This window comes from Tachyglossus aculeatus, chromosome 2, assembly GCF_015852505.1.
Source record: "Tachyglossus aculeatus isolate mTacAcu1 chromosome 2, mTacAcu1.pri, whole genome shotgun sequence".
NCBI lineage: Eukaryota > Metazoa > Chordata > Mammalia > Monotremata > Tachyglossidae > Tachyglossus > Tachyglossus aculeatus.
In genome coordinates, this window is record NC_052067.1 from 136204889 (window position 1) to 136215362 (window position 10474).

A 10474-nucleotide genomic window follows, 5' to 3' on the forward strand; every position below is an offset into this window, starting at 1 on the left:
CTTTCAATCAATCCATCATTCAGTGGCATTTATTGAGTGCATTCTGTGTGCAGAGCACTATACTAAGTTCTTGGGAGAGTACAATACAACGGAATCAGTAGGCACATTCCCTGCCAACAAGTAGCTTACGGTCTCATTCCCAAAGTGCATCATCATCATCAAGGCATTTGTTGAGTGCTTACTATGTGCAAAGCACTATACTAAGCTCCTAGGTAGATACATAATAATAACAATAATGATGGTATTTTTTAAGTGCTTACTACATGCCAAGCACTGTTCTAAGTGCTGGGGTAGATACAAGGTAATCAGGTTGTCCCACGTGGGGCTCACAGTCTTAATCCCCATTTCACAGATGAGATAACTGAGGCACACAGAAGTGAAGTGACTTGCCCAAGGTCACACAGCAGACAAGTGGTGGAGCCAGGATTAGAACCCACACCCTCTAACTCCAAAGCCCGGGGTTTTTCCACTACTTCACACAATGGGGCTCTCCATCTAAGTAGGAGGGGGACTCAGAATTTAAGTGACTTGCCAAAGGTTACAGAGCAGGTAAGTGGAGGATACAGGATTAGAACCCGGTTCCTCTGACTCCCAAGCTCATGATATATCTACTAGGCCACACTGTTTTACTAATTTGTTTCTTTGTGCCCCCTTTACTACCTAGCTGAGGACATTAAGAATGTGAGCCCTATATGGGACAGGGACTGTGTCCCATGTGACTAACTTGTATCTACCACAGGGCTTAGAACAGTGCTTGGCAAATAATACATGCCAAGTAACATAAGGCCACAACACCTGAATTTTGATGAATCCCAGTCTACATCACCTATTCATGAGTTATTAATGCATTCATTCAATTGTATTTATTGAGCAGTTATTGTGTGTAGAGCTTTGTACCATTAATAATAATAATAATAATAATAATAATAATGACAACAATAATGGCATTTGTTAAGCACTTATTGTGTACCAAGCACTGTTCTAATAATAATAATGACGGTATTTGTTAAGTGCTTACTTACTATGTGCAAAACACTGTTCTAAGTGCTGGGGGATACAAGGTGATCAGGTTGTTCCACATAGGGCTCACAGTCTTAATCCCCATTTTACAGATGAGGGAACTGAGGCACAGAGAAGTTAAGTGACTTGCCCAAAGTCACACAGCTGACAATTGGCAGAGCCGGGATTTGAACCCCTGACCTCTGACTCCAAAGCCCATGCTCCTTCCACTGATCCATGCTGCTTCTCATGCTAGTGCTCGTTCTAAGTGCTAGAAGCACTTGGGAGTGTACAAAATAACAATAAACAGACATATTCCCTGCCCACAAGGACCTTTCAGTCTAGCTGGGGTGACAGACATTAATATAAATAAATAAATTACAGTTATGTACACAGGTGCTGTGGGGCTGGGATGGGGGATGAATAAAGGGAGCAAGTTAGTGTGACAAAGGAGGGCTTGGGATCAGAAGAAGTGGGGCATCATGAGCCACAAAATAGTAAATAGAACATGAAAGGACGTTGGAATCAGGACAGTTACAAGTACAAAGGACAAAGGATAATAGAGCGACAACAAACAGTAGATAATCCCATCATCACCAGGAGAATTTGCTGTTGACAATATTGAAAGGGGAGGAAAACTTTTCCCCATTTCTTCCCTGGACATTCATGCGGAGAAGGTCATACTAGCTGACCCCACTAGGACCCTTTTGCAAGGACTGTGCAGCTTCCTAACCATGGTACACCCCAAAATATGCATATGCACATCAGGAATGCTCCACACCATGAGGGCTGAAGTCAGAAGCGAGGAAGTCCACCTTCAGAGCAGAACCAGGAAGGGGCAAGAAATGTTGGAGGGTTTAAAATGGGTCTAGGGGACAATGATCTTTGCTCTTAGGGTCAGAGTCCATTGATCCCTGAACCAATGTAAAGGCAAACCAATTCATTCCTTGGTTGCAGACCTCTTGATGTGTTTTCCCATGGGATTGGTAATTATACTAAGGTGATGGGGGTTTCTTTCCCTTTTTTGGGGGTGGTAGTGGGCATTTCTCTTACAGGAAACCTTGATGGAAGGTGGTTGTTGACAACAGATTCATCTTCTTTCTATAATTTTCATTATTTACGTAAATCTTCTACATCTGTCTCCCCATTAGATTGTTAGCTCTTTGTGGGTAGGAAATGCATGTTTTACTTCTGCTGTACTTTCCCATGAGCATAGTACAGTTCATTATGTGCAATAAGCCCTCAATAAATACCATTACTATTATTGCTACTGCTACTGCTACTGCTACTGCCACTACTACTATTATTACTATTACTGTGAATAACCCCAAGATAAGGGCCTTCCCTGACTAGGGCTTAATTCCTCTTCTACCACTCCCTTCTGCATCACCCTTGCACTTGGATTTTCTCCCTTTATTCATCCTTCCCTCAGCCCCTTAGCACTTATATACATATTTGTAATTTAATTTATTTATTTAGATTAATGTCTGCCTCCTCCTCTGGACTGAAAGCTCACTGTCGGCAGGGGATGTGACTACCAACTATGTTATGGTGTACTCTCCCATCTGCTTTGTACAGTGCTCCTCACACAGTAAGTGCTCAATGAATACTACTGATCCATAAGGCCTATGTTCACATCAAGCATCCATTAAAGGAAAGATACTTGCTGTTTCACAGGGTCCAAATCATTATCTACTTCCAAAAAGGATCAAGAAGAAAATGGCAGACACGTGCAAGGACGGAGCACCACCCGGGCTTTACAGAAAGCCGAATCAATACCAGAGTGGGAATTGGGTCCAGGATCAGGATTAGAGAAAGGATGAAATGGAGGCAGAAGAGAAGGTTCTGCTCTGGACTGGGCAGAGCTGAGAGCAAAGGCCTCCTCTGAAACTGGATGGGCAGAGAATACCATGTTGCATTCTCAAGACTGTGAAAATTGAATTGAGATTCGAGCCTTGGGTAGAGAAATATTGCTTTATGTACCTGGATTTTATTTTATGCTCCTTTGGGCTGTTGCTCATCTTGCTTAGAACTTATACCATTTACATTTTCTCAAAGCTCATTGTTAATTAATCCTTTAAGCAAATTTCAAGCCTATCTTTAGTTTGGGGAATGTCCTTTATTGAATCAAAAAGAGATATCTATGTGTCTAGTATTCTGGTATCTATGTCCTTCTTTAGGGCCAGGGACAGAAATTTAGTACAGCTGCTGGCTTTTGTACCACAGTGCTGGGCTAAACAGCTGAATCCTAATTGATTCCATGACTGGTTTTAGGATAAGTTTTCAATTTACTCAGTAGTGACAGTAAATGACTTTCAATTTAGGGTTTGTCGTGGCAGGAAATAACTAATTAAGTAGGGTGAAAGGTTTGGAGTGGAGAGTTACCAGGACTTTGGATGTGTTCAGTGGGAGGAAATTCTATGGCACAGACTAAGGACTAAGAAAATGCTATCATCGCAAATTTGATATGAAATGGCCAGTCTACTACCTTCCTTCATGAGGGCTTTGCCAACATAGGTTTTTTTCAGACACCCTTGTTCCACAGAAAGTACTTCACTATTAGCATTGCCGTCATTAAATACAAAAAAATTAGCTACCTTGTGCCAGTCCCTAATTACATTATTAGCTTCTATTTGCACTATGGGAATCAGCAGGGAATGATCAGATGGACTTTCTTCCAGTTGTTCTAATCAGAATGACTGTTTCTTTGTGAAAACACTGGATACACGCTCACGGATCCGCTTGGTCCTCACCCCATAGATGATGGGGTTAAGGGCAGGTGGGACAACCACGTACAGGTTGGCCAGGAGGATGTGGATGTAGCCTGGGATTTTGTTGTGTCCAAAGCGGTGGGTTAGGAAGGAGAAGAGGGCCGGGGTGAAGAAGGCCAGGATGACACATATGTGGGAGATGCAAGTGTTCATGGCTTTGAGTCGTGCGTCCTGGGAGGGGAGTCTGAAGACAGCATAGAGAATCCTGATGTAGGAGATGGCGATCAGCAGTATGTCCAAAAGAACAAAACAGATGACACCTAAACCATAAATGATGTTGAGTTTGATACTTGCACATGCCAACCGGGCAATGCCCATGTGCTCACAATACGTATGGGGGATGATTCGGTGTCCACAGTAGGGCAGCCTCAAGAGCAAAAACACCATCGGAAGTATCAGAGAGCAATCCCTCAGGAGAGATAACCCTAAGATAACCCTAATGGATTTATTGGTGAGGATGGTGCAGTAGCGGAGAGGCTTACAGATGGCCACGTAGCGATCATAGCCCATGGCCACGAGCACCATGCTCTCCATGCCAGTGAATATGTGGATGAAGAACATCTGGGTGAGGCAACCTCCAAAGCTGATCTCCTGCAGGTGGAGCCAGAAGATGCCCAGCATCTTGGGGATGGTGGCCGAGGACAAGCCCAGATCGACGGTGGCCAGTATGGCCAGGAAGTAGAACATTGGCTGGTGGAGTTGCTGCTCAGTCTTGATCATGAACAGGATGGTGCAGTTTCCCACAAGAGCAATCAGGTACATGGCACAGAAGGGGAAGCCCAGCCAGTTGTGTGCAGCATCCAGCCCTGGTATCCCCAGCAGGAGGAAGGAGGAGGGGTGGAATTGGGTGCCACTGTGATTTCTGTTGTCCATGGACATTACTTGAAGAGAGTCCCTTCTCCTTGTTTCATTTAATGCCGGTTCTGGAGAGACCTAAAGAAAATACATTATTGTTCTGCTATCTGAGTGGAATCCATTTGCTTTTCCCAGTAATTTTTTTCTTAGTTTCTCTTTAAGAAAGATGCAACCTCAATCGAGAAACAAATCCTTCACAGAACCTTAGCAATAGTGATGCTTATCTTGACCGAGAATAGACCAGATAAGCATTGTCTCTATGGATTCCCGACCAAGTCACTCCATCATGATCCTTGCAGTGGTCTTGGACCTGCAGACCACATCTAATTTTCCAATTGATCAATCAATCGATAAATCAGTCAGTCAGCCAATCACCAGTGGTCTTGATTGAGCACTTACTACTGAGTGCAGAACACTGTACTAAATGACTGGGAGAGTACAAAGTCCAAGATCAGGCTCAGAGTGCAGTTACTAAAATAAATAATCCCCTCCCTTTCCCTCTTCTGGAACCCAGACACTCTCCAGAATTGGAATGAGTCCTGAACATCGTCAAGTTACGTCTGGTTACTAACTCTGGCCCACAGGACAGAGGGAAGACATGAAATCAGCCATGCATTGGAATTGTGTTTCCCAGCAGCTCTGTTACCAACAGTTTTTTTATGTCCTTTGCCCCGGCACAGTGGTCCTGTGTCATCACTGCTTCTATCCCCACAGTGGAAAGCCATGTAAAGATTTCCAGGAGTAGATTCAGGATGAATCACATAAATGCATCCTCAAAATATTTCCCAGAGTTTCAGAGTATCCCAGACTGGGATGTCTAGAGGAGTGGGACAATGAAAGTACAATCCCAGATTTAAACAACCTCACATTATATAACAATAATAATAATAAGTATAATAATTATTATTATTTTGTGTGACTTAGTGGATAAAGCACAGGCCTGGGAGTCAGAAGGATCTAGGATTAGAGCCCATGTCCCCACATGTCTGCTGTGTGATCTTGGGTGAGTCACTTAAGTTCTCCAGGCCTCAGTTACTCATCTGTAAAATGGGGATTAAGAGTGTGAGCCCCATGTGGAACAGGGACTTTGTCCAACCTGATTAATTTGTATCTTCCTCAGCACTTAGAATAATACTTAGTCCACAGTAAATCCTTAGCAAGTTCCATAACTATTATTATTATCATTGCTTGTATCCACAAGCAAATTGGATTGGACAGAGTCCCTGCCCCACATGGGGCTCACAGACTTATTCCCCTTTTTACAGATTAAGTCATTTAGATCCAAAGAAGTTAAATTACTGCCCCATGGTCCCAAAGTAGACAAGTGGCAGAAGTGGGATTAGAACACAGATCCTTCTGACTACTATGGTGCAAAAGAGAATGCAGACAGACACACATTATATACATACAGAAGGAACAGGATGAAAACTAATGTCTTTTATTCATTTTGCCACATATTTATTCATTTAGGCTATTATTTATTCATGTAGGAAGTTAATTTGGGAGAAGCAAAGATAGGGAGCTGGGATTCAGAGAGGGCATAGAGGAGAGATATAAGGATATAACATGTAAGGATACAACTGATGAGATCCATGAATCTAATGCTCAAGAGTTTTTCTTTGTTTTGGTGAAATTCAGATGCACAGAGAGAAGAGGGTGATCAATGGAGATTTTGAGGAAAGAAGTGATAAATTTTGAACTGTGTTTTAGAAAGCTTGAAAGTAAATGGAGTGTAAGGTAGAGAAAGGGAGACGCTGGAGATGAGAAGACCAGTAAGGAAGCACCATTACAAATAAGATCATAAATCTGAGTCCGTAACAGCATGCTAGTCAGGGCAGAACTATCCTGTAACCATTAGACTAGAGAAGGGAGGTGTGGATGTTTCACACCTGTTCAGTATTTCCATGCTGAAATATTGGAGGGTGCAACAAGGGATCTGGAAACTGGTAACAGAATATGCTTCTGATCCTCTGGGAAATGCCTCTCACTCAACAGACCACAAGCACTGTAGAAAGTTTATGAGCTGCTGGATGCTGGAAATGACATTTGAGAGGCACACATATGAGTTTTTTAATGGTATTTGTTAAATACTTACCACGTGACAAGCACTTTACTAAGCACCGGGGTAGATACAACCTAATCAGATTGGACACAGTCCATGTCCCACAGGAAGCTTCAGTTTCCATGTTATGGATGCAGATACCTGGGACTAAGTGAAATGACTTACCCAAGGTCCCACAGCAGTCAGTTGGTGGAGCTGGGATTAGAACCCAAGCCCTTCTAACTCCCAGGACCATGCTCTATCCACTAAGGTACACCACTCCATCCCTCCAAGAGGTGCCTCCCACCTAGACCGCATCCATTAATCTGCTCCACCACTACCAGCAATGCCACCTACCCGCTACTAAACCTCTCCCCTCAGGGAGAGCCCCCTTCCACCCTGCACTCTGGGCTCCAGGCCCCAGGGGTTTAGCTCAGCCATAAAAAGGGACAGTAAGCCTGAAAGACAGCACCCCTTCCTTATCATATCATTCTGTTGGCCTGCTCAGCTCCACATTCACTAATCCATTCTGTTATTTCAAAATCGGTTTATTTATCCTCTTGGACTTGGTTTTCCCTGTTTTAATTTTTGGGTATTCCTCAGTATATGACTGCTTGTCTTTTCCAGGAATTATGTCTGAAAAAACTGTGAGATGCAGTACTTTCAAAGAAGATTCACAGTTTGACCTGTTGGATACAGCACAGGAATGGGGGTTCATGGAACCTGGGTTCTAATCCTGGCTTCACCTGGCTCCACCCGGTCCTGGGTGACCCTGGGCAAATCACTTAAATTCTCTTGGGCTCAGATTCCTCAACTGAGTAAAGTGATGGTTAAATACCTGTTTTCCTTCCTGCTTTGACTTTGAGCCTCATGTGGGACAGGGGATAGTGTCTGATCTCATTGCACTCTATCTACCCCAGGGCTTAGCACAGTACTCAGCACAAAGTAATCACTTGACAAATTTCACAAATATTGTCATCATTATTAGGTACTCAATAGCTGCCATTGATCTGAATGACAATGATGGCGATGAATGAATTTGAATCTGAGAAATCCTACACAAAGCCACAGTTCTTCATTGTATATTTAAACTATAATACTGTTATTCTATTCTGTTACTTCGGGAGATCCCTATCTAGCATGCATAGGTAGGCAAAGAAAGAGAAAATGAAATCAAGAAATCTAGCATGCCCTGGCAATCCCCAACAATGGGATCTCAGGCTTCATTACTAAGTTTTCAAAATTGTGGTACTGCCTGCTCTCACAAGGAAATCTGGACCTTCCAAATGGCTTTTCAAATAAGGTGATCATTTATGAACCACATTCAACATAAGATGATAGTGGCAATGTGATCTGGTGGAAACAGCTCAAGGATGAGAATTAGAAGAGAATTCAAATCCCTGTACTGCCACTGGCCTGATCTGTGAACTTAGGAAAGTCACTCAATCTCTCCAGACCCTATAAAATGGGGATAAGATATTTTGAACCCCATGTGTCCAATCAAATAACCTCGTATCTACCTCAGAGCTCAGTACTTAGTAAGACACTTTATAAATTCCATTATTATAAAGACAGATTTGCCAATGAAACTGTGGAATACAAACAACTACCCTTAAGCAATGTTCATAGCAGCATAATTTCCATAGCAGGTGATGGAAAATGGCATGTCACCTAAGTAACTCCTTACTGATGAAATTAAATGTGCACATGAAAGCAGAGTGGACTCAACAAGCATTTTCATAATGAATAATCGCTAGCCTCAAAGAATGCAACATAGAGGTGGGAGATGACAGCCAGAGAATCTGAGGCCATCAAGAGAGAGGTTGTTCTCGGTGAATAAAAGCTTGGGGAAGATTTAGGATGCCAAGAGGTAGATTAGAAAACACTGGCAAGTGCTGCATGTGCTGAAGAGAAGAACAGATAAAATGGAGAGGCCCTTACTGGTACTTCCATAAACTTCAAAGAGTAGCATAAAACTGCTTTTCTCTCTCTCCCCATCTCTCTCTCGCTCTATCTACCTATCTATTTCTTCCCTCCAACCCCTCTTTCTCTTTCTCTTCTTAGTAAATAAGCTCCATTAGAATATTCTTCAAGAATATTTCTTTCTCCTCCATAGCCCTATAGAAGAGGCAGCATGGTTTAGTGGAAAGTAAATAGGCTTGGGAGTCAGAAGTCATGGGTTCTAATCCCGATTCCACCACTTGTCAGCTGGGTGACTTTGGGCAAGTCACTTAACTTCTCTGGGCCTCAGTTACCTCATCTGTAAAATGGGGATTAAGACTGTGAGCCCCAAGTGGGTCAACGTGGTTACCTTGTATCTACCCCACCATTTAGAACAGTGCTTGGCACATAGTAAGCCCTTAACAAATACCATTATTAATAATAATAATAATAATAATAATGTTGGTATTTGTTAAGCGCTTACTATCATCATCATCATCATCATCATCAATCATATTTATTGAGCGCTTACTGTGCAGAGCACTGTACTAAGTGCTTGGGAAGTACAAGTTGGCAACATATAGAGACAGTCCCTACTCAACAGTGGGCTCACAGTCTAAAAGGGGGAGACAGAGAACAAAACCAAACATACTAACAAAATAAAATCAATAGAATAGATATGTACAAGTAAAATAAATAAATAAATAAATAGAGTAACAAATATGTACAAACATATATACATATATATATAGGTGCTGTGCGGAAGGGAAGGAGGTAAGATGGGGGATGGAGGGGGGCGAGGGGGAGAGGAAGGAAGGGGCTCAGTCTGGGAAGGCCTCCTGGAGTAGGTGAGCTCTCAGTAGGGCCTTGAAGGGAGGAAGAGAGCTAGCTTGGCGGATGGGCAGAGGGAGCATTCCAGGCCCGGGGGATGACGTGGGCCACTTACTATGTGCCAAGCACTGTTCTAAGTGCTGGGGAAGATACAAGGTAATCAGGTTGTCCCATGAGGGGCTCACAGTCTTCATCCCCATTTTATAGATGAGGGAACTGAGGTCCAGAGAAGTGAAGTGACTTGCCCAAAGTCACACAGCTGACAAGTGGTGGAGCCGGCATTTGAACCCACAGCCTCTGATTCCAAAGCCTGGGCTCTTTCCACTGAGCCATGCTGCTTCCCAAGTACTTATTACTAAGTGCTTAGTACAGTGCTGTTCAGCAACAAGTCTTGTATAAAAGCAGAGCATACGTGAAGTACATATTACTTACAAAAATGCCAATGGCCACCCTGCTGGCTATCCAACAGCTGGCACTTTGAGGATTGGGAGAGGTCATTTCTTTGTGTCCCTAGAATCAGCTGGATTTCAGACCATTGGAAACCCCATATTCCGGGAGCACACTGATTGCACCCAAGATGCATGGCCCTTTTCATACTGATGTCCAAATTGTCAGACTGAGCCATCCCAACTGCCCCGCTACTTCTGCCCTGAATTAATTTCCCTGTGTTGCCCTTGCACTTGGATTTACACCCTTTATTTATCCCAGACTCAGACCAGTAGCACTTATGTACATATCTATAATTCATTTATTTATAATTCCTGCCTTCCCCTTTAGACTGCAAGTTCCAGGGATGGTGTCCACCACCTCTGTTAAATCCTGCTCTCAATCAATCAATCAATCGTATTTATTGAGCACTTACTGTGTGCAGAGCACTGTACTAAGTGCTTGGGAAGTACAAGTTGGCAACATATAGAGACAGTCCCTACCCAACCGTGGGCTCACAGTCTAGAAAGGGGAGACAGAGAACAAAACTAAACATATTAACAAAATAAAATAAATAGAATAAATATGTACAAGTAAAATAGAGTAATAA

At 42.9% G+C, this 10474-nt stretch overlaps 1 protein-coding gene across 1 annotated transcript; it reads right to left on the bottom strand.

Annotated features, from left to right (window-relative positions):
- Window positions 1-3689: 3689 nt before the first annotated feature.
- On the bottom strand, window positions 3690-4649 carry LOC119949737 (olfactory receptor 52E8-like). The gene has a single exon (XM_038771613.1). It carries the CDS (start codon window positions 4647-4649, stop codon window positions 3690-3692), a length of 960 nt encoding a protein of 319 aa, XP_038627541.1.
- Between the last annotated feature and the right edge of the window lie 5825 nt (window positions 4650-10474).

Bases quoted from the DNA above. Each gene is read 5' to 3' on its own strand.
- LOC119949737 (XM_038771613.1), bottom strand. From the start codon at position 4,649: ATGTCCATGGACAACAGAAATCACAGTGGCACCCAATTCCACCCCTCC.